Below are 24,997 nucleotides of genomic sequence, written 5' to 3'. Positions count from 1 at the left end.
ACAAGAATGGAACCCCATGTATTTGCTTGCAAGTAACTCTTGGTTATTTATACCATGTTTCCTCCAAAATAAGACCTAACTGGAAAATGAGCCCTAATGCCTCTTTTGGAGCAAAAGTTAATTTAAGACCTGGTCTTATTCTCGGGAAACACAGTAGTAAACACTTAATATAAAACAGCTTTTACATTATAATAGCCTCTAAAGGGCAATCTTATACAAACTTAGATTGAAACAATGTTTTTAATACAGGCTGCTTGATCCATAGCTATCAGTAGTCATAGTGCAGTTTTATTCCCCAAAATTAGTTTATTAGCCTTCCGTTTGTTAATCTAAGATTGTTTTGCATCTATCTACAGTTGTGAACAATTGCATACCCCAATAATTATTACGCTGGGGAGGGAGAGGAAGAGAGGGGGGGAGGGAGGAAAAGAGAGACACTACTAAAAGTGAGTTTAATAAAAGCTTTTTAAAAAAATAAGGTTATCTTTAGACCAGGGGTAGTCAACCTTTTTATACCTACCGCCCACTTTTGTATCTCTGTTAGTAGTACAATTTTCTAACCGCCCACTGGTCCCATAGTAATGGTGATTTATAAGTAGGGAAGTCAATTAAATTAAAAAAAGGAAAGTGCTTCAGTATCGGATAAAACAATGCAAATCCTCAAAAGAATTCAAAACAAGAGAGATTGCTTATCATTTGTTTTGGTTTCACAATAGAAGAATTTTACTCCCTTAGTAACCTTGCTTATTTGGAAGTTAAATGGTGATGAATCTGCTGAATGGTCTTGTTACAATGTTTACTCACTGAAAGTTTTGCCAAGCCTTAAACTTCAAAATAAAAGCCTCCTTTTTTAAAGCTGCATATTTAGGCAATAGAGTTTTATTAACTGCAGGCAGATAAATTTTGAAATGGCCTCAAAACCAAATATTAACTTGAAGTCGTCACCCTCTACTTCCAGGGGCACATCCTCAGTGCCTGGCACAAAGCTGCAGCCTCCGCTTCCTACGCCCCCTGCTGGGGATGTGTTAACGAAAGAATTTTTTCTGAGTAATCTAAGCGAGGCTCTTAATGCACAGACAATTAAAATGGAAGATAAATTTAGAGATAATAGAGAGGAGAGAAAAGAGGAAATAAAAGAAATGAAAGAAGAAATTAAAAGTGAAATTAAAAGTGAAATAAAAGGACTCAAACAGGAGCTGTATGAGAAATTTGAGGCTAAGGTTGATAAAATTAGAGACGACATGCTGAGTCTTGTAACTGTATTAACAGAACATATTTCTGGAGTGGAAGATACTCTAGAGGCTCTTAATGATGTCAATGCTAACTTGACATTGAAAACAGAGGTGGTGGAACAAAAAGTGGAAAATGCTGAAAAAGAAATTATTATGATACAGTACCGACAAATGGAGTTCGCATTAAGAGTAAGGGGGCTGCGTGAGGAGAAACAGGAGAACCTGAAACAGATCCTATCGGAAGCTTTTGACCGCCTGATGGGAAGACCAGGGACCAATCAAGGCTGGCAAATTGACAAAGCTTACCGCGTCAACTCCTGGCTGGCAAAGCAGAAGCAGCTTCCTCGAGACATCGTTATATATTTTACTACAAGAGAGTTTAGAAATATGGTACTGCAAGCATCTTACAACACTAAGCTTCAAATTGGCGGTCAAGACCTGGTTGTTTTGAAAGAGATACCACCTCCAATGTTAAGAGCCAGGAGAGACTACGCTTTTTTGGTCGAAGAACTCAGAAATCGTCAGATACAGTATAGATGGGATGCACCATTTGGCATCATATTTACATTTGATAAGCAAAGGTACCGCCTCAACTCTGTATGGAAAGCCCGAGATTTTTATTATAATATATTGAAGGCCGGACACCCTGCACCATCTGGACCCAGAGAAAGACCACAAGAAAGACAGGATAGACAGCAAACTACACAACCATCAGACAAGATGGAGCATCTTTCTTCTCTAGAAGTGCAAGGTGCTATGGAACCAAGACCTAGCCGCATGACTACTAGACGTATGGAGAAACAAGCTAAAAAGCAACAGCATCAACAATCATCGGCCATCGATCAAGGATCTACAACAACAAATCTGGAAGCAATGGGAGGAGCTAGACCTAAGGTTAAACAGGCCGTGCAGGAAGCTCTAAAAATGCTTCAACCAACCAAAAATGACAACTAAGATCTTAACATGGAATGTCAATGGACTGAATTCTCCACAGAAGAGGAAGAAAATATTTCATTATCTCAAACAGTTTAAGAACGATGTAATTTGTTTGCAAGAAACTCATATCAAGTCAACTGATCAAAAATATTTGATCAACTCAAAACTTGGTCAACATTTTGCAGCTTCTGCTATGGAAAAGAAGAATGGTATAGTTGTATACTTAAGAAAAGATATGAAAGCTGAATTAATAGAAGCAGATCCCTTCGGAAGATATATTGCTTTAGACTTAATCTTAGAAGGGAAAAAGACATTACTTTTGGGAATTTATGCTCCCAATCAACAGCAAGATAGATTCTATAGAAATCTTCATGCTAAATTAGTACAGTGGGACTATAGTTCCTGTATACTATTGGGTGACTGGAATGGAGTGATAGACACTAAGAGAGATAAGAAGATTTCCCGCCTAAATACCAAGATGCGAGCAAAGTTACCCAAATCTTTCTTTGACATTATGGATGATTTTGAATTGAGAGATATTTGGCGAGAAAGAAATGCAGAGGAATATGACTTCACTTTCTTCTCGGACAGGCATCAATCCCTTTCAAGGATTGATTTTATCCTAACCACTAACGATTTGCTTTCTAGGGTCAAGAAAACAAAGATTGCAGTTAGGGTCCTTTCTGACCATAATCCAGTTTGGATGGAGTTGGGAAGGGTAGTGCAGGCAAGAAGGTCTTGGAGATTGAATGAAAACTTATTTAGATATGAAAAGTATATTAATGATTGTAAAAAATTACTATCTGAATATTTTGTTTTGAATATGAATAAGGGTACATCTATGGAATTTGTATGGGACGCAAGCAAAGCGTATATGAGAGGAGTTTTGATGAATATAAATAAAACACATAGAAATAAGCAAGGGTTAAAACGAACAGAACTGGAAGAGGAAATTAAGAGAAAAGAGCTGGAGTTAACAAGGAACCCAGACGATACAAAGGTTAAGGAAGCTATTAACATATTAAAATCTCAATTTGACATGTTGATCTCTGACCAGGTGGCTACTAATCTATTATATGCAAAACACAATACTTTTTGTAATGCAAACAAACCTGGCAGATGGTTAGCTTATCAGATTAGGAAAAAAAGGAAAACTCGAAATATATCTAAACTGTTTTACAGAGGGAAGGAGGTGTTTCAACAGGAAGAGATTCAAAAGGCTTTCTGGGAATTTTTTACAGAACTGTATAAAGGGGATAAAATTAATGGTTTAGACATAGACAAATATTTAGACAAAGAGAAAATACCTTCAGTTAGAGAAGAACACAGGCAAAAATTGAATCAACCAATAACCTCGGGGGAAATCCTGCAGGTAATTAAGCAATAAAGTTAGGGAAAGCACCAGGTACAGATGGCTTGACAGCGGTTTACTATAAAAACTTACAGTTAGAAATGGTAGAACCTCTTAGAGAATTATTTAATATGATTCAAACGGAAGGTAAAGTCCCTCCATCTTGGAAGACAGCGTTTATATCTTTGATACCCAAAGAAGAACAAGATACTACTCAACCCAAAAATTATAGACCTATTTCATTACTGAATGTAGATTATAAAATTTTTACTAAAATATTAGCAAATAGGTTAATGTTGGTCACTCAACAATTGATACATACGGACCAAACAGGTTTTATACAAGGGAGACAGATGAAAAGTAATGTTAGATTAATTATTAATGCATTAGAATATTTGGGAAAGAACAACCAGATCCCTGCTGCGTTTATATTTTTGGATGCTGAGAAGGCCTTTGATCGAGTTAACTGGCAATTTCTGTTGAAGATACTGCAAAAAATGCAGATAGGAGATAATTTTCTACAGTCAATTAAAGCAATATACCAACAGCAAACAGCACAAATTATAGTCAATGGAAGTCTAACAGACTCTTTTCAAATTGGAAAAGGTACAAGACAGGGCTGTCCTTTGTCCCCATTATTGTTTATTATAACTTTGGAAGTATTGTTGAATAAAATACGGGGCTTGGATGGTTTAAAAGGGATCAAGATTAGGCAGCAAGAATATAGAGTCCGCGCTTTTGCGGATGATTTGGTCATAATATTGGAACAACCGCAGGAATCTAGTATGGTTTTAATGAATATGATTAATCAATATGGTCAAGTGTCGGGCTTTAAAATAAACTTAGGAAAAACCAAAATATTAGCTATAAATATGAATATTAAAAGGAAGAATTAGGAGTGATGCTAGGATGTGAGGTAGTTAAAAAAGTTAAATATCTTGGAGTTAACATTTTAACTTCAAATGGGAAATTATATAAGCATAATTATGAACCACTTTGGCATAGCATACAGACAGAGATGAAAAAATGGGAGAAACTGCACTTATCTTTGCTGGGTAGGATAGCGGCAGTGAAAATGAACATTTTACCAAAATTTTTATTTCTCTTCCAAATGTTACCTATACTTAAAAAAGATGCGAACCTTTTAGAATGGCAGAAGGGTATCAACAAATTTGTGTGGGCAGGAAAGAAGCCGAGGGTAAAGATGAAAATAATGCAAGATGTACGTGAGAGAGGAGGATTGAAACTACCTAATTTAAAAATATATTATGATGCAGTGGTATTATCTGTAATTAGTGACTGGATTCACTTAACCAATGATAGAATATTGAACATTGAGGGACACGATCTGGTATTTGGTTGGCATGCTTACCTGTTATTCAACAAAAAATTGGATAAGAACTTTAAAAGTCATATTTTAAGAAATGCTTTATTGCGGGTCTGGAAGAAATATCAATATAAATTAAATGACAAGATACCCATGTGGGCAATTCCTAGACACGCAATTGAAAATATGAATACAGCACAAAAACAGGACAGAATTACCTACAGACAGCTTCTTACCTCGGAAAGGGGGGTATTACAATTAAAATCTTTAAGGTATTAAAAGAGGAGAAGGTAGTTCAAACATGGTTCCAGTATGGGCAATTACAGGCTAGGTGGAAAATAGATCAAAAAATTGGTTTTATTCAAGTTGAGGATAACTTGTTTAAACAAATAAGAGATCAAAGCTTAATGCATATAAAGAGGATATATAATGTATTAATACAGATGGATTCGGAAACAGAATTAGTTAAAGATTGTATGATAAAATGGGCTCAAAATATTGAGGAACCAATAATGTTGGATACATGGGAAAGAATCTGGGTAAGAAATGTGAAATTTACACAAGCTCAAAATCTGAGAGAAAATTTTTACAAGATGTTCTATAGATGGCATTTAGATCCTAAAAAGTTGGCTTCTATGTATCCGAATGTACAGCCTAAATGTTGGAGATGTGGTTCTCTCAATGCTACATATTATCATATATGGTGGACCTGCCAAAAGGTTAAAGCATTTTGGATAAAAATATGGTGGGTCATGCAAAATGTTTTTAAAAGAAGGATAAAGTTTAGTCCTCAGCTATTTTTACTAGGTATATGTACTGACTTTACAGTGGTAGAGACCAACTTGACTCTTCACCTGATAACTGCAGCAAGACTGTTGGTGGCGCAATATTGGAAGAAGGAAGACTTGCCTACAATTCAAGAATGGACATTGAAAGTAACAAACTTAGCTGAAATGGCTAAAATATCGGCATATCTCAAAGATCATTCAAATGAGAGATATAAACGAGACTGGAAAAAATGGATTGACTATATACAAAATAAATACGGGACTAAGAAATTCCAGTTAGCCTATGCTTAAGATCAGGAATGATTTAAATTGTTTAAAGTTAGTTCAGTAAGAAGAAGCTAAGGTCAATCTAGAATGTCATTAATTTCTTTATTTCTCAATAGATTTTAGACTGTGTTAGTTAAAATTCTATACCGTGTACGGGTTCTGGGAAGTCGGGGGGGGGAAGGAGGAGGGGGGGTGGGGGGGTGGAGGGAGGGAGGGGTACACACACACACAAAAAAAATTGTACTTCAATGTTTTAATGATTGACAAATGATGACATATTTGTGTTTTTTTTAAAGAAAAAAAATAATAAAAAAGTTCTGTTAAAGTATCGGATAAAACCCCTACCGCCCACCATGAAAGCTGGAACGCCCACAAGTGGGCGGTAGGAACCAGGTTGACTACCACTGCTTTAGACTATGTCTAAAAGGCAATCTTATTAGCATGTGGTTATCTTCAATTTATTAGATTTCTGTATTTTAATTAATCCTTTTATGGGCACTTCTACAATGTTGTGCTAAAGATGTCCAATTGGGTCAAACTTGTGTATGATTATTTAAATGACTAAAAACTCATTCTACAGTCTTGAATTATCTTATCAGAAGAAATGAGATTTTTTTAAAAAAATGATTCAAATGAATCTTAAACTGATAAACATGTAGATTAATGCTGCCAAGATTTTAAAGGATAAATCTGAGAGGAATAAAAAATAATATACATCATATTCTAGTCTTGTTTTCTTAATATTTTAATTTGAGAGACAATCCACACAATTTTCTTGGCCTAACAATGTTGGAAGTGGTTTGCCATTGTCTTCTTCCTAGAGTTGAGTTACAGTGACTGATTACTGCTGAAGTCATTCAGCTGGCTTCGGTGCCTAAACCCAAACTAAAACTCAAAGCTTTTTGGCTTCTAGCCCACAACTTTTAATGTGGCCCCCAAGAGGCAAGTTTGATTCGAAAGCAAAACAAATGCACACCTTGGGATAATTAAGATACCAGTTTTTGCAATACAAGTTATAATTCACCTCACTGTCTTGCTGGTATGAAACAATCCAGACAATTAACTGAGCTGCAAGTCTCTTCAGTGCTAAGAGACAGGGACTGGAAAACTGGTAATTGCTCTTTGATATTCAAGCCATATATCTAAAAAAAGGACTTTGGTAATCAGGCCTGTTCATATTTATTTTCAAAAATAAGATTTAAAAAAATCAATGGTTACAATCACGGTTGGTGTGTATTAAATTATAAGTTTGATGAAACTTCATATCACGATTAAAAACATTGTTCCAACATTTTTATTTTGGTTTGAAAATATGGAGCTGAATTACCTGGAAATGTATTGGTCATTTTGATGTAAAAAAGCTAAAGGTAAAAACCTTCAAGACTTGACTCTCACAGATTTCATAACACTCCTATATTGTTTTCTTGGTAATACTGTAATAAAAAAGCTGTTTGTCACTACTTTTTTTGGGGGGGGGATTTTTGGGGGTCTTATTCAAATATTAAATTAGACTATATCTGCTGAGCTTTCTAGATCAGTCAAGATTGGCAAGTACTGCTACCTACTACAATTTGACCTAAGGTGTTTCCCTTAATTAAAGGATGGATGTAAAATTTACAACAGTTCTACTCTCATTATCTGTCTCCCTTAGCTGTCTATTTTTAAGTGTATAAAATCTTGCTCCCAAATAACTGTTCTTGACTTATATGTGGGGAAAAATGATTTAGATCTTTTTCAAAGTAAAATGATTATAAAAGAGGAAGAAGAAAGTCAATGCTTCAACATATCCAATGTGAATAAAACAAGGCATGTGTTGCCATGTAGAGTTCGACCATATGTAAAGGCAGGTCTAGTCATGCTTCAAATTAAACCATTCTGGTCTCTCTCACATCATGGTCCAATTATTCTTTAGATTTTTAAAGAGGAAATATGATACATTTTCCAAGCATCTAGACAATAACTGTAGCAAAGAATACAACAGATGTCACTTTGAGCCCTGTATCACATATTGTTTAAAATAAGACCAAACATTTGTATTTTTTTAGCACTATTGTTTCTGACTTAACACATACTTGACTCATTTTTGCAGATTCTATTAACGCACAATATTTTCCATATAATTTTAGTGCACAGGTGTCAAATTTGCGGCATTATATTGCCATCACATTTTTTCCCTTTGCAGAGCTGGGGTGGGTGTGGCCTGCAAGTGACGCATCCGGCATGCGGATTTGACACCGCAACTTTAGTATATTATTCCCAAACTGATTTTAATCCTTTCTTTGCCCCCCAAACTGATGAATCTGCCCCATAACTAGATGGATGATTCTGAAAAATAAAAAAAGGGGAAATGGAAAAACTTTCTAATATGCTACACACGAAAGAGAAATATAGTTCAACTAAGCTGAACAAGACAAACACCGGATATATGAACTTTCACCTACTACTAGAAAACGAAAAACTTCATCTCACTATGATCTATTTGCTTTCTGAAAGAAAAGTACTATAATCATGTCTATTGCTCATCCATAAGCAGATGCCTATCCAATTTTTCTCAAGCAGCATAGATAAGAGCCACTTTTTCATATATGTATAAATTTAAGAAACTGTTAACAGAAAGTATTTGCAATACTGAATGCTCACATTCCCTGTAACCTCAGCTGCCTCAATTGCCAGTTTCAAAGAATGTACAGATTCAGTTTTTTATTTACTAAGGAAATGTATATGCCTGCTCACAGTAACTCTAGTTCTTATAGAACATTCCCCCTTCTCTCACTTGGAATTATAGTGGAAGAAAGGAAATCATAAAATGCATTGATGCATCAAAAGAAAACACTAAGGAAGGGAAGGGAATCCAAGAATTTGAATTTCAGATGCCCTTCTGAGAAAACTCAGGCAGGAAATATTTACATGCCTCAGATAAATAGCTGTATTTACAGGAAGAATATCAGAGAATATAAATAGGTAATTCAAGATGGTGCAGGGAACAGAAATGAGGTAAATTAAATATGATGTAGAAAAAAAGTGATGGGAGATGTGCCTATAAACTACCAGCTTGGATTAAATTAATGTCTTGTTAAGTGTATTAAAACAAAAGTAATTTGCATATACACTTTCAATTTTTTCTCTTTATTTCACAAAATCACTTCCAAAATGAGATGCACAGACGACCATTCACATTTGTGCATTTATTTCTGACAGCAGTAATTTCTTTATGAACTTACCTTCAAAAACAACATTAATTTTATCATACACAAACTGTCATGATGCCCCTTTTTGTAAACTCTAAGCAAAAAGCCTGTATCCAACCCACTGAAATAAAATAAAGGACTAGTATTAGAAGCAAAAATTAGCTTACTGATAAAAACCCATGCTTGTAAGCCAAAATAAATCTCACCTGGGAGGGGAAAAAAAATCAGTTGAAAAAGTTCATGATCCCCAAATGTGGCTTTAAAATTAATACACATGCATTTTTCTACATCACTTGGTGGAACTCATCCTCCAGTAATATATCTCTCTTCCCAGCTTCCTGCTATACATCCGTCAGTATCTCCCAAATTCCACTTGTACTGATATTATATGTATATATTATCAAAAATTTTATATATGTTTGTGTGTGTGTGTGTGTGTGTGTATGTGTGTGTCTATTTCAAGCTATTTAGCTCTCATCAGCTAGCCATACCCTTACTGGGATTTGAACCTGGGCTATATTACATACTAGGCAGACATCTTAGCCATTAGGCCACAGGCTCTTATCCGTTATCAGCGAAGCCAGGGTGAAAGGTATCTATTAGATTTTTACAACCCCTGGTAAGCCCCAATTATGGGAGGAAGCTAACTGCTTCCAACATCTGTCAATCGGCTCGTCACAAGAGTCCATCACAACAGAAACCCAATATTTTTACTGTTGCCTTTGTTATATTTGTGTTTTTTTTATTTGTGACGAGCCGATTCTTGTGACGAGCCGATTGACAGATGATGGAAGCAGTTAGCTTCCTCCCATAATTGGGGCTTACCAGGGGTTGTAAAAATCTAATATATATATATATATATATATATATATATATATATATATATATATATATATATATATATATATATATATATATATATATATATATATATATATATATATTAGATTTTTACTATATATATATATAGCAAATCAAGACTACAGCCCTTTTATAGGCTTCCAGTCTTTAGAAAAGAGGCAACGGTTTACACCTTTGCCTGAATGAGATACACAGCACCACATCTACATCATCTGTGTTCTGCTTTAATTAATCTCGATTAATGACTCTCGCCCCGAATCTATTTTCACTTGACCCCTCGACTACGACTACCTCGCAAGCAGGTTATTGTGCCAACTCAAATTAAGATATCTGGATATGCTCTCTCACCTCCCCTACCACCACCCCCGGCAACCTCTCTAACCCAAAAATAGCAAATTAAAACCCCTCAAAGCCATGCCAGGAAACGGGAGCAGGGAAAAGGAGAGCGAAGCCCACGTTTCGGTCCTTAACTCCACGGAATGCGGCCAACTGGAGAAGGGAGGACGAAAGACACGTGTGTGGTTTTTGGTGTTTTTTAAAAAAGGACCGTTTTATTTTAAGAGATCTCCATTCACGGGGTGAACGGTACAAAATGAGGTCCGGCCAGGAGAACGATGCAGAATCTTTCCCCGATTAAAAAGCATCCGAAGGCGAACACGCCCATTAAGGTGGGGAATCTGCCTTCCCCCTCCGGTAGAAGACAGAGGAGGGAATCGCCACCAACCCTTCAGCCTTGTTACAACAGAGTCCCCCTCCGACCCCGCGAGAAGCCTCCGCTGCGCCTCACCTCCTGAACTTCTCCTGGAGCCGCCGCATGGGGGGGGCAATCGACCCGCCCTTATTCGGGCCGGAGGTCGGCACGGGGGGCTCCCGGCAGCTCCTGAGGCAGCGAGGGCCGGAGTCCGGGCCCTCATTGGCTTGCCAGCCCGCGCCGAGGCAGCCCAAGCGCCGCACAGCAGGCCCCAAAGCTGCCTCCAACAACAGCAGCGATGCCGCCGCCGATGATTCTGAGCCGCCGGGCAAGCCGGCTCCAGTCTCTCGTTTTCTAGCGGCTCCGGCCCGCCCCCGAAGTGTCAGTCGGACGCAGCCGGGGGAAAAACCCCGCCCACTTCCGAGGGGGGTGGGGGAGAAAAACGAGAGGGGAAAGAAAGGAAGCGCCGGCGGCGGAACAATAGGCTGGAGCGCGCGAGGGGCGGCCGGGCGGGGAGGGGGCGCGCGAGGTAAAGAGCCGCCAGGCAGGCGCTTGCGCGCAGCCTCCCCCCCCCTCCCCGCTCCCGATGGCGCGCGCGGCTCACTTTTCCCTCGGCGTCGAGGGGGAAGGAGGCGAGGCGCGGGTTGCGGGAGCGACTCATCTTTCCCGCTCCGCCGCCTCTTGGAAAGGAGAGTCGCTTCCAGAAATGGGGAGGGCGCCGTGGCCTAGCGAATGGCTGCGTGGCGTTGCTCGGGTCCAGAGACCATATGGCAGCTGGGATAACGAGCCGCCTCCGCCTGATCGTCGAAAAAAGGCGCACGATTTAAAGCGTGCTCGCTGGAGGCGCGTCTGCGGTGGGCCGTCCTTTCTTTTCATAGAAAAACGATTTGCTAGGGCTTCAAAATGCCCCCCAGCACCCTTCGCCGGTGCAGGCATTCCGCTGGTCATTCCCAGAGGGGAAACTGCTTGCTTAAAAAAAACCAAAAAACTAAGGGATGTTTCGCTGATAGTTAAATGATCCACCCGTGAAGGAGAGGGCCTGCTGCATCTCTGCACCATCTGTTGCTCTGGTCTTGTCTGATTAGGGAAATTTTGCTTTTGTTTCATTTATGACTGGCCTGTCCTCCAAACATTGTGCTTAGTAATTCCTCTTCCAAAATTCCCCTCCTCAACTCTAATCCCCTGAAGTAAATTGGGCTGAGAGACTGACTAGCCCAACATCATCCAGTGGATATTAAGGAGGGCTCTAGGCTATATGCATGGCTTATGAGCTTTCCACACCTATTAGCTTGTTCCTGTAGGGAAATTGGTCTTAAGAGGCAAGTCTGATCCAGCAAGGTTGTTGCTTTTGGAAAGCTTGCTTCCAGAAGTAGTAGGAGCTTCATCACTGGAAGCTTTCGAAAGAGACTGGATTGCCATCTGTCAAAAATGGTGTAGGGTGTGCTTGGGGGTGGGTGGGTGGGTATTGGACTAGATGACCAACAAGATCCTTTCAAACTCTGTTAATCTGTAAAAATAGCCTTGCATCTGTATTTTCACAGTTCCAGTTCAACTCTTCAATATACTGTGTTTCCCCGAAAATAAGACAGGGTCTTATTTTCTTTTGACCACCAAAATAAGTGCTTAGCCTTATTTTCGGGGAGGTCTTATTATTTTTGAGGTACAGGAGGTGGCAAGTGTGGTCACCTCGTGGCTGGGTTGCAGTATTTTCGGGGAGGGCTTATTTTAGCGCATGTGCTCAAAAGCCTGATGGGGCTTATTATCTGGGGAGGTTTTATTTTCAGGGAAACATGGTAACACTTTTGAGTCTTTAAGAGTTTGGCTCAGTGTTTCTATTTGAAATTGACCAAGTCAGAAATGGGTAGAACCATTCACTCATATCTGTCCTAGGTCCTTGGTGTCCTGTATATGAGCATTTTGTCCGAACCTGCTTCTTGCTATTAAAAGAAAGGGCTACTGCTTTAACTGCTGCAGAACTATGTTCTGCGATATTCTGATTTTTGAAATGTGTGTGTTGTAAATTTAATTTACCATACCTGTTGGTTTTAAAATAGGAATAACGATCTTTTAAAATATAAATCACAAAAGAACAGCAGTGGATGAAAAACAGTGGACTCATCCTCCCATGCTTTTATGAATACTAAAAATTTAAAAAATTCACAAGCCCGACAATTTCTTCATCCACTCCACGTCCCATTACCAGGAACCTCAACATACCACATAGCTAGAGAACCCACAAAAAATAAGGAAAAAAAGTGTGGACATCTCACAATAGGGAGCAAATATTCTACCAGGGTCTATTGAAGAGCCGAGGTGGCACAGCAGTTAGGGTGCAGTACTGCAGGCCACTTCAGCTGATTTATCTGCAGTTCAGAGGTTCTAATCTCACCGGCTCAAGGTTGACTCAGCCTTCCATCCTTCCGAGGTGGGTGAAATGAGGACCCAGACTGTGGGGGCGATATGCTGACTCTGTAAACCGCTTAGAGAGGGCTGAAAGCCCTATGAAGCGGTATATAAGTCTAACTGCTATTGCTACCAACTGCTCACTACAGTGCCTCCAGAAAATTAAAATTAAACTGCTTATATCCTTACGATTTATACTGATATTGTTTCCTGATTGCTTATTTGTACCCTATGACTATCATTAAATGTTGTACCTTATGATTCTTGATGAATGTATCTTGTCTTTTTATGTACACTGAGAGCATATGCACCAAAGACAAATTCCTTGTGTGTCCAATCACACTTGGCCAATAAAGAATTCTATTCTAAAGACCTAAAAGTAGAAGATAAAATTATGGTTTCATTCAATGTCACAGCACTCTTTACATCCATAGATCTAGAACTAGCAAAAAAAAAATGATGGTAGCCATATTCACAACATGCCCAACTTAGCCAAATACACTAATGTCAAAATACTTAGAATCAACCTCTGTCTCCTTAAATATTTTCAGTTTGAAGAGCAAATATACCAACAAATCAGAGGAATGCCCAAGGGATCAGCACTCTTGGGACTCATTGCAGCGTCTAGAAATTGGCATTTCTCCACATAGAAAAATATGGATCTGTTATGTAGACACCATCGTAATAAAAAAGGAATAACTAGAGAAGATACATGAAACTACAATATCTTCAAATGAATGAAATTCATGAGGCAAGAAAAAAATGTACATTACTCTTCCTAGATAGCCTCATCTGAACAGAAAATTTTGGCATATTACAAACTCGATTCTATTGAAAATCCATACTAACCGAGTGCTCCATTACCAAAGTAACAACTCAGCCTTCCACCAGAGGAGCTATGTAGCAACATTATTCAGATGAATAGATGAATAGATGAATACAAACAGTGCAGCAACTAGGAACACCAGAAAAAAGAGACAGCCAACATTTTACATACCAGAATGCTAATATATAACATCTTCCAACACAATGATATGCCTGCAACTTTATAAGTACCTGATCTTAATACTATAACACACCAAAACAAGCTATGAAAAGGATAACAGTACTATATACCAAAAATATCTCAGAAACAACCAACAGATTATTACATTTTGCCCAGTGGTGGGTTTCAGATCCCGTTGCAAGCAGCACACTGCAACGGGGCCGGGCATCCACCACGTGCACACATGCAGTGCACACACACGTACCCACCGCCCGCAATGCTGCAGCTACTTAGCAGAGCGTCACAACGGCACTGTACGCTCCGTGCGCATGTGTAAATGCCCCGGTCGGCTCAAATAGTGGTAATGAGAGTGGGCAGGCAGGTGGGCCCTCCAGAGCACTGTACTGGAACGGTACCTTGTGCTCCCAGCAGGCACCAGTACGCCTGTACCGGGGTGTACTGGTCGTATCCCACCACTGATTTTACTCCACAACATCACTATAGTACAAAAACCAACTAAAGCCTCCAAAGCTTCTTAAGTAAACCAAAAGACTCTGTAGCCCAGGAGTGTCAAACTCAATTTCATTGAGGGCTGCATCAGGGTTGTGTTTGACCTTGGAGAGGGTGGGAGTGGCTGTGGTGTGTGTGGCCAGCTTGACATCACTCCTGTCAGTGGCACCTTTGGTGGCCTGGTGCAGCACTGGGGGGATCCATTGTCTCCAGCAGAGGAAGGTGAGACCAGGGAAAGCGCTAAACCCTTGTCCTCCAGCGGAGTCTTGCCGTCTGCTGATGGCAAAGTGTTAAGGCAGGACTTCCTCCCTCCTTGCTTTCTTCCCATCTTTCCTTTTTCTTTGTCTTTCCTCTTTCCTTTTCTCCTTTCCTGTATCTTCTTGGAGGCTCAATGCAAAAGGGGAAACATTTCTCCTTTTGTTTTGCTTTTAGTTTGTTTTGCTAGCCTCTGCCAGTGAAAACGGAGCCTGAGAGGGGTGCTCCATTTTTGCTGGCAGAGCCACCCCTGGCCAATCCTTCATTATTTCTAGGGCGGCCCTACAGGCCAGATCTAAGCACCCCATGGGCCGAATCCAGCCTGTGGGCCTTCAGTTTGACACCCCTTCTGTAGCCCAAGAAGAAGAAGAAAAGTGACATCTATAACACACAATATGAGGACTGTAAAAGCCACTATGTAGGACAAACAGGCAGAAGACTAGCAAAGTGCATCCATAAACACCTAGCTAACACTAGCAATCAAATACACAATGAAAATTCCTTACTCTCACAACTTGTGGACAGACTCAATCATAGTTTCAGTTGGGAAACTGTGCATTTTAGACCAAGCTAAATGCAAAAATGCTAGAGCTGTGATGGCGAACCTATAGCACATGTGCTGGAAGTGGCATGCAGAGCCATCTCTCCAGGCACGCCAGCCATTGCCTGTTGCTCTTCCGGGTTCCGGCACACACATGCACGCCGGCCAGCTGGTCTTAGTGCACATATACACGCCATCAACCGGAAAACCAAGTGACCAGTGCACATGTACACATCAAAAACCAGAAACTCAGGGTCCCAGCGCATGCATGAGCACCAGGGATCTGCTCTTCTGATTTCTGAGCCCCCCCGCCCCGGCGTTTCCATTTCAGTACTCAGTGCCAAAAAAGTTGACCAACACTGTGCTGGATTATTTCTGGAAGTTTGGCATTTAGATAAATCAAGCATCAATAGAGACAGAGTAATGAACCAAATTTATACATCATTCAAAAGGGACAAAAGCTAAGAAGGAAACAAAAATACCAGAACACATCCTCTCCAGCAGCCTACATCCATATAAGCAGGATGTAGGGCAGTGATACAATCAAGCAGAAAACAATATCTACTAAGGAACTACCAAGGAGGAAACTACACTCCCAATCAACACTGGCAGGGCAAGCAACTAACTATATATAAACAGGGAGCAAACCCCACACTTGCTAGCACTGCTGATGTTATCTAGTCAGGTAGTGAAACATCTGCAGGCAAACAGCCAACTTACACAGCAGCAAGGACTCCACAATTCAGCCCTGAGCTACATACAGTATTTCTCATCTATTGAAAATATGAATATAATTAAAAATAGGTTTGAACAGAATTTTGCAAACATACAGTCAAAAGATTGTCTTCTAAAAAAAGAAGAAAAGTAGGAAAAGCATCTAGGAGGAGCTAGAAAATAAAATTTAAAAATCTGCAGTACCTGTTTGCAGGATGCCTGGCCTCCTGAGTTGAAAATAATCATTTGATTTCACTTTTTAACCTTCCTTCTCAACAGAATGAAGATGTCTTACTTTTTTTTGTTGAAGGTGAACCATTTTGGGAAATGATTTAGAAAGTGCAATAAATTATAGTGCTTAAAATAAATGTTGACTTAGATCCAAAGGTTTTTTTCCCTTAAATGGAAGGAATTTTTGTAAGTGTTCTATATATTTTTTCTATCCATTGGTTCTATCAGCCTATCTGCTGTTGTATGATTCTGATAAGCCTAGAATGCTCTTATACATTTAGCAATCTTCCTTTTTTTGTGTATGTCATTCTTACAGAAGGACTGAAATATACTTGATTTGCTGCTATGTCAATTTCAGACACTGTTTTTTTTTGGAACAAGTTCTCCAACTTTTCTTTCTCCAGATATTTTCGAATATTTCATCAAGAGTAAAAACTAATACTAACATCATTTCAGATAACCATAACCGCAAGATTATCAGTTCTCACATAGATTATCAGCACTAGGAATACATCTACCTCGAAGCTATTTATCAGTTGATAGGTTTATTGTATTTTTAAATTTGCTGTGTACCTTTCATACTAAGTTTAAAATTTGATGCCCAGTAGAATAAAATGAATAACCCTAAATGCAAACAACCAACATTGGTCTTTATAGTGATCTTTATACAGGTAACTATGACAGTACAGGTAGTTCTCGACTTACATCATTTCATTTATGACCATTAGAAATTACAACAGCACTGAAAAAAGTGATCTATGGCTGTTTTTCACACTTATGATCGTTGCAGCATCCCCATGGTCATGTGATCAAAATTCAGACATTCAGCAAATGACTCATATTTAGGACCTTTGCAGGGTCTTGGGGTCATGTGATAATCTTTTATCTGACAAGCAGTCAACGGGGAAATCCGATTTGCTTAACAGCCATGTTACTATCTTATAGTAACTGTATAATAACTGTAGTAACTTATGTGGCAAGAAACCCCATAAAATGGAACACAACACATCAACTGTCTCACTTAGCAACAGTAATTTTGAGCGCAATTGTAGTTGTAAGTCAAGGATTACCTGTATCTACCTAAAAATTGGACCTTATGTTAAGGTCAAGTAGATTTTAGAAAATCAGTTTTCCTCAAGATTTCCTGGAGTCTGGGTGACAGCCATTTGCTTAATAATTAAGAAAATATTAACATCTGGCAGATTGTTTTCTTTCACTTTGGGATCCAGATTGGGCTTTATCAGCACATTGAATAGTATGATTTCTGCTTCTTTTTAAAAGGCTGGAATACAGTACCTCTCTCTTTCAAGGAGGAATTTAGAATCCAGATTAAACTATTCCATCCTCTACTTTTTAACATAACAAATCACAATGGGCAAGGTTGAAATATACAGGTGACCAATTGCATATACTTGGTCATAATGCAATGCACCTAGATGAATGCATTTCCCAGAACTATATTTAAGATATGTGGATGCATGCCTAGAAAACTTGAAGGGGGCTTTTGAGCAGCATATTAAACTTTCAATGCTTGATTTGGGACTTTGAGGAACAGATTCAGAAGCTTATTTAATTTACAAGGGAACGTATGACTGAGAAATCATACTATTCAATATCCTGATGAAACCCAACCTGGATCTCAAAGTGAAAGAAAACAATCTGCCAGATGTTCTGTTAAATTATTTAATCTACAGGGGAATGGATGCCTGAGAACAATTATGCAAAGTGCCTATCTATGAGTAATAAGAGTTTCAACAGGAATGTTAGTCATACTTACCTGATAATTCCATACAACTTTCTGGGAACCATTAGAATTCCTCTTGATGAAAGAGGAATTGGGATATTCTTGAAAGTCTACATTTCAAGAAGAAACACAGATCCAGAATATCATTGCTATATTTATTGGACTGATGAAATATTGGGACAACCCCATCATTGGGCATATTTTCATATTTTCTTAGTCCCCTAAATTCAGTTCTGTAGTCTTCACAAATGGTTCTACTGATAAATTTCAAATTGTCCTGAGGGTTATATGTAGTAATACACAATTGTTGTTTCCCATTACTGCCATAATATGGAGTCTACAAACCCAAGTCTACAAATGGTTAGTCCATCAAATCATATGAAACTCACTAAACTCATACCAACCCTTGGAAAGCTGGGATTTTTTTTCAATCACTCAGTAATGTGAGCAAAACATGGTAGTATGATTTCCCCTCCATCAAACCTATAGGGTATCCGTTGTGTTTGGAATCGAATCTTATGAACATGACATTCAAGTCATTTTTAGCTTTAAGAGAATAATTTAGGAGTATACTGCTTTCAATAAATTACCATCTAAAAGGCATTTTAAAAAATGTAATGTTATTTCAGTTTTTTAAATTTTTGAAAACAATTGACAGAGTATGGGAAAGTAGCAGGTTTAAAGATAAATATGACAAAGACTAAAATGCTGGTTAAAAATATGACACCAAAATCAAAAGAGGAGTTAACGAAGAAATTGGGTATCCAAACTGTCAAAAAAGTCAAATATCTAGGTATACATTTATCTGTGAGGTGTTTGTCCATCAAAGAAGATAACTGTACTAATTTGATCAATAAAACTAAGAAAGACTTAGAAAGGTGGAAAAACCTATAATTGTCCCTGATGGGTAGGATCACAGTCATAAAAATGAATGTATTACCAAAGGAGGATTTGGCATACCAGATTGGGAACTTTATTATACTGCGGCCATTCTATCATGGTTAAAAGAATGGATAATGTTGAGAAATAAAAGATTACTCAAATTGGAAGGACATGATCTCCAAGTAGGATGGCATGCCTTCGTTTGGTATGAAAAAGGATCTGCACACAAATATTTCAATAGACACTACATCAGACAGTCCCTGTTATTAATATGGAACAAAATTAAACATGATCACTATACCAAAACACCCATTTGGCTATCTACGATGGAAGCATACATACACCCAAATTGAATTAATATGGAAAATATAGTTACATATAAAGAGTTATTGAACAGACAGGGGGAGTTCAAAATTAAATTAGAATTGGCATCACAAGGGGTACAAGTAGAATGGTAGTCCTACTTACAGATACAATCAAGGTTTGCACAGGATAGGAAGAAGGAAGGTATTGCCAAAGATTACACAATATTAGATAAACTTTTGATACAGACAGAAAACAGGCTGATCAAAGTGTTGTATAGATTTTTGTTGGAATATAAGCTAGAGGAGGAACATGTCAAAGAAACTATGGTCGCCTGGGCGAAAAATTTCGGGTATAATGTGGAATTGGCTAAGTGGGAAAAACTTTGGATACTTAATCAGAAACTAACAATAGCTATGGCGTATGACGAGAATCTTTATAAGATTAAAAAGATTAATCTTTTAATAAGATTAAAAATCTGGCCCCAAATTGTTGGAAGTGTAAAAAAACACCAGGCACTTTTTATCATATGTGGTGGACGTGCAATGAGGCAAAAAATATTGGAAAATGATTAAATCATGGTTAGAACAAATGGTGGGAGACCAAATCTTGTTTAAACCAGAAATTTTCCTCCTACGTATAATACCAGAGGGGTTTAAGAAAGATACACTTTATCTAATTATATATGTACTAACTTATGCACAATATTGGAAAAAAGAAAATACACCACCAGAGCTAGATATAATCAGAAAAGTGTTGGTCTGTGCGGAAGCAGATAGGCTCACTCTTGAAGTTAAAAATAAAGGGGAATCAGAATATTTTGAAGTCTGGAACAGATTTTATGATTGGTATAAGACAAGGTGACAAGACTGGAACAAACTGTATATATTGTGATTGGACAGAAGGATAGACAATGTATTAAGTAGGCTAATAGTTAATAGTTGAGACCAGCTGTATATAATGTGAAAGTATGGTCACTTCGACTTCGCGGTACTGCATTGTTTTAAATGTAAAAATAATAAAAATATATTTTTAAAAAAGACAATACTGTAAGGAATGTACTTTGTGTATGTCAGACAAAGTCCTTTGGATTGGTTCCAAGTTGGACTCCAGACTTGGGGAGAACCAGAGGTGGGTTGCTCCCGATTTGGCTCAGATCGGGCAAACCAGTAGTAGTAGCGGCGGAAGGTTCCGCCCAGCTGCCCGGATGCTTCTGAACATGCACGTTCCAGTAGTAAAAAATTTGGAAACCCACCACTGGGGAGAACCTCTGGAGGTGACTCTTAGAGGCAGTGATTCACCCCCTTCTTAAGAAGTCATTGTTGCTAGACAATTATTATCCAGTTTCCAACCTTAATTTTTTTAGGACAGGTTGTAGAGAAGGTGGTCATACAATAGCCACAGAGAATTCTGGAAGAAGCAGGCTATCCAGATACATTACAGTCAGGTTTCAGGCTTGGATATGGGACCCAAACAGCATTGCTTGTGCTTGTGGATAACATTTGGTTAGTGGAGGAGGGGTGGTGCATTCCTCCTACCTCTTCTTCACCTTTCTGTGGCCTTCAATAACTTCAGACATGATATTTTTCTGTAATGGCTCTGAAGAGTGTATGGCACTGTGTTGGGTAGTTGTCTTTATTTTTCCTGGGCTGGTTGTAGTTGGTATTGATGGTGGGGAAGCCCAGCCCTCTGCCCCTCCTTTGCAGGGTTCCTTGGAGCTTGGTTCTCTGTCTTTCCCTGTTTAAGGTCTACATGGAGCCCACGTGTGCGTGTGGTCACCTGATGGCACCATACCATCAGCATGCCAATGATTCCCAGTTTTTATATCTCTATCCCTGACCATCCAAATGAAGATGTGGAGGTTCTGTCTCAGTGACTGGAGGCTGTATGAGGAACAACAGGCTTCAGCTCAATCTTAGCAAGACTCAGTGGCTTTAATTATTAGGGCCCCCTGATTTTGGAAAGTTTCCACCACTAATTTTGAATGGAACGGAATTATCCCAAACAGAACCTGTGTACAATTTGGGAGTCATTCTGGACTCACAGCTCCTGTTTAAGGAATGTGTGCACCAGTAGTGCCTATTATTGAACCACAAGCGCCTGTTCTTGGACCATGATCTGGCTCATGGTCATTCATTCCTAGTCATCTCCTGAATGGACTACTGGAATGTGATTTACATAAGATTGCCCTTGAAGACCATCTGGAGGCTACAGCTGGTACAGACTGCAATAGCACAAGCCCGTATGTGTGCATTCCTTGATCACTGTATGTTATACCTCTGCTCCACCTGGACCCACAGCTGACTTTCGACCATCATTTGACGGCTGTGACCAGGGGGGCATTTGCCCAGGTTCGCCTGGTGCGCCAGTTGCGACCCTACCTGAATCGGGAGGCTCTCACAACAGTCACTCGGGCCCTTGTGACCTCTAGGCTGGAATACTGCAATGTGCTCTACATGGGGCTGCCCTTGAAGAGCATCCGGCGACTTCAGCTAGTCAAGAACGTAGCCGCGCGAGTGATCGTGGGTGCACCTCGGTTCACCCACATAACACCTATCCTCCGCGAGCTGCGCTGGCTACCTGTCGATCTCCGGGTGCGCTTCAAGGTGCTACTTGTCACCCATAAAGCCCTCCATGGTAGTGGGTCTGCGTACTTGAGAGACCGCCTCCTGCCAATTACCTCCCTGCGACCAATTAGATCTCATAGACTAGGCCTCCTCCGAGTTCTAACTGCCAGCCAGTGCCGGCTGGCAACTACAAGGAGGAGAGCCTTCTCAGTAGTAGCTCCGACCCTTTGGAACGATCTCCCCGTGGAGATTCGTACCCTCACCACCGTCCAGGCCTTCCGCATAGCCCTTAAGACCTGGCTAGCCCGTCAGGCCTGGGGACAAAGATAATTGCCCCCACCCGAATGATGAATGAATGTTGCTCATTATTTTATTCTATGTTTTGTCTGTGCTATTGTTTGTATATCCCTCCCTTGATTTTATGTAAGCCGCCCTGAGTCCCCTCAGGGAAAAGGGCGGCCTATAAATGTTAATAAAACCAAAACCTAAAACCAATCCATGAGCTGCACTAGTTATCTGTATGCTTCCAGGTTCAATGGGTGCAATTATTTGAGGGACCGTCTTCCCTGATAATGTCCACCTGTCTCATTAGGTCTGGCAAGACAAGCATGCTCTGGATCCTGTCATGATGTAACCTTGGAACACAGCCTTTTCTGTGGTGGCTCCTGGCCCTTGGAACATTATCCCTCAAGAGAATAGATTGGTTCTGACCCTGATGGCTTTATGTAAGGTCCTAAAGTCACTGGGTTTTATCACTGGGTTTGGGGATCCAGATATGGCAGAGCCCATGCAGGGGTTGAGCTAACTTAGGTAGGGTTTTTAATATTGGCTGCTTGTTGTATTTATGCACTTTTTAAAATGTGGCTTTGTGTTTTTATATAGTTTTTAATTGTGGTTAGTTCCCCAGAGTCATGAATTAGAGATAAGCAGACATATAAATTAAATAAATAGAATTATCTCATTTCCCCCTCGCAACAACTCTTAAATTTTGTGCCCAAGGACAGGAAAGCAACCAGTGAAATCCCAACTTTAAAAAGGGATGGGGGGGGGAGGGAAGTGAATAGAGAAGATTAAAAATCAGCTTCATAAAGAATTACATCATGCTGATTTCCCCTCATGATTTCCCCTGAAATATCTAATCATGTGGGAAATCCTGACATAGAAAAAATGCAAATATATCTCTATCTATCTATCTATCTATCTATCTATCTATCTATCTATCTATCTATCTATCTATCTATCTATCTATCTATATGTTGCATTTGTGCTGATAAATAAATATTTGGGCATACCAGGGGTTGTGACACGCGCACACACACACACACACACAGACACACAGAGACATTCAATTATTCAGCAGTATAACACATCAAAGGTTTACCTGCCAGGATTTTTTATTTTCAAACATACATATCTCAGACACTCTGAATTATGTATGTATTGTATTCTTTAAAAAATATGGATATCTATGGAGGGACAGGTTTATATAAAAATAGGATCAGAGGCAAGGATGTAGAAGTTCCTTCAATAGCTAACTTTTCAGCCTTCACTTTGTGTAGTCAGTGCAAAGTCTTCCCAATGTATCACTCGAGTCCGAGGAAAGGAAGATCAAGGAGGAAAGACAAGAAGAAAAGAGATATTCCTACATGATAAGTCAATGCTGAATAGCAATTCTAAATGAGTTTGTACCAACAGTAACCATAGGAAGCCTGGTGACAGCAGTAGACATTTACACATTTCACACAGAAACTTCAGTGAGGTGGTACATTCACAGCTCCCACAATCATTTCATCAGGGCAGGTCTGTGTGCCATCACCCACACGCAGGCATTCCTCAAATGAAAACAAAAACTGGGCAAAACATTTTCAAGTCTGGCACTGAACAAGAAGAGAGGAGAACAGATAACAACTTTTCTTAACAGCAATCAGCTTGAGTGCTTATTTAAATGCTGGTCCAGATGTTACATACAAAGGCTACCGTGCTCCCAAGAATACTCACTTTTCCACTTTTTCTGTGTTTTCACATAGATCCTTGGTAGCCCAGATTTTCCTTCTTCTGTGAAAGGAGCAGTCAGCCATCTCACGGGAGAAAAGAGCAAAGTAGGGCAGGGTCCTTCCCAAGCAATAGCAACACAATCAAGTAGGAATCCTTGCCTCCTCCTGCCTGTAGGACGTCGATTGACCTTGTTTAGTCCTCTTGAAAAAGAAGAGTGAAAAAGAAAACATGAACACTGGCAGGCTTAAGAACTAGTTCACCCACCGTAAGAGTGTGAAGCAAGAGATGAGTAACACCCACGTGACTCTTCTGGTTGGTAATTATCTGGGAAAAGAAAGCTTGGAGCATTTAAGAAAGAACCTTTCTTTACCAAGTTGTGTTAGAAGTGTCCTGGGGAGCAAAGGTGATTACTGATTGACCCTTTCTTCCCTCTATATAACAGTAAGCCTTTAAAATCAACAACAAATTCATGAGTTCATTAGCTTAGTGTCTTTTTAATAATTGCTCCATCTCTGTATTGGTTCAGTGTTTCTTAGGGTGTGGGTCCCAGCTAAAAAACTCCTGGGTGTTCTCAAGACCCCCTCAAAAGTCCTTGAAATGAAGATGATTTGCCAGCCTATATTGAAAAAATAAATATATTAAAATTCTATCAAACAATTGAGGGAAGCGGTAGCAGCAACAAAGCATTAATTTATTTTTGAATATGATAAATTTCAATAAACATAACCCACAGGAACAAAAGCTCTTTCTGTGATCCTTCATAATTTTTAAAAGTAGGAAGGGCTCCTGAGAAGAAAAAGAAATGTTTAAATCATATATATATATATTCATATATATATATACTTAAAGTCACAACCCCTGGTATGCCCAAGTATGGGAGGAAGGTCACACTTCCACTCTCTGTCATTAGGCTCGTCACAAGAGACCATCCAGACAGAAACCCAATATTTTTTACTGTTGCCTTTTTGTTACATTTGTTATGTTTATGCTGATAAATAAATAAAGGGAGACTAGTATAGATCTATTTCAAGCTATTTAGCTCTCATCAGCTAGCCATACCCATGTTTGGGAATCGAACCTGTGCTCCATTGCCTCCCAGGCAGGGAGTTAACCATTTGAGCTACAGAGAACGATTCCTTATCAGCCAGCCAGGGTGGGAGGTATATACTTAAAGTCACAACCCCTGGTATGCCCAAGTATGGGAGGAAGGTCACACTTCCACTCTC

The 24,997-nt window shown here is 39.4% G+C and overlaps 1 protein-coding gene across 5 annotated transcripts in view; it reads right to left on the bottom strand.

Moving 5' to 3' along the window:
• MMD (monocyte to macrophage differentiation associated) overlaps positions 1-23,939 on the bottom strand; it is a 42,935-nt gene extending 18,996 nt beyond the window's left edge. For 3 of the 5 annotated variants that reach the window (XR_015696037.1, XR_015696038.1, XM_087710332.1), the window contains exon 1: positions 23,775-23,939. Coding sequence is in view for 3 of the 5 variants with exons in the window: in XM_087710332.1 (XP_087566458.1) it covers positions 23,775-23,854 (80 nt within the window). In the remaining 2 variants the exon portion in view is untranslated. Of the gene's footprint in view, positions 1-10,737; positions 11,015-23,774 lie in introns of those variants that run through there. The other 2 variants (XM_014061498.2, XM_014061497.2) reach the window with 2 other exon arrangements.
• Positions 23,940-24,997: the final 1,058 nt, after the last annotated feature.

This window comes from Thamnophis sirtalis, unplaced genomic scaffold (assembly GCF_051295495.1).
Source record: "Thamnophis sirtalis isolate CommonGarterSnake01/CBP01778 unplaced genomic scaffold, rThaSir2_p1.2 scaffold_3, whole genome shotgun sequence".
Classification (NCBI taxonomy): Eukaryota; Metazoa; Chordata; class Lepidosauria; order Squamata; family Natricidae; genus Thamnophis; species Thamnophis sirtalis.
The sequence above is the reverse complement of the archived record's forward strand: the minus strand, read 5'-3'. Positions and strand labels throughout refer to the sequence as shown.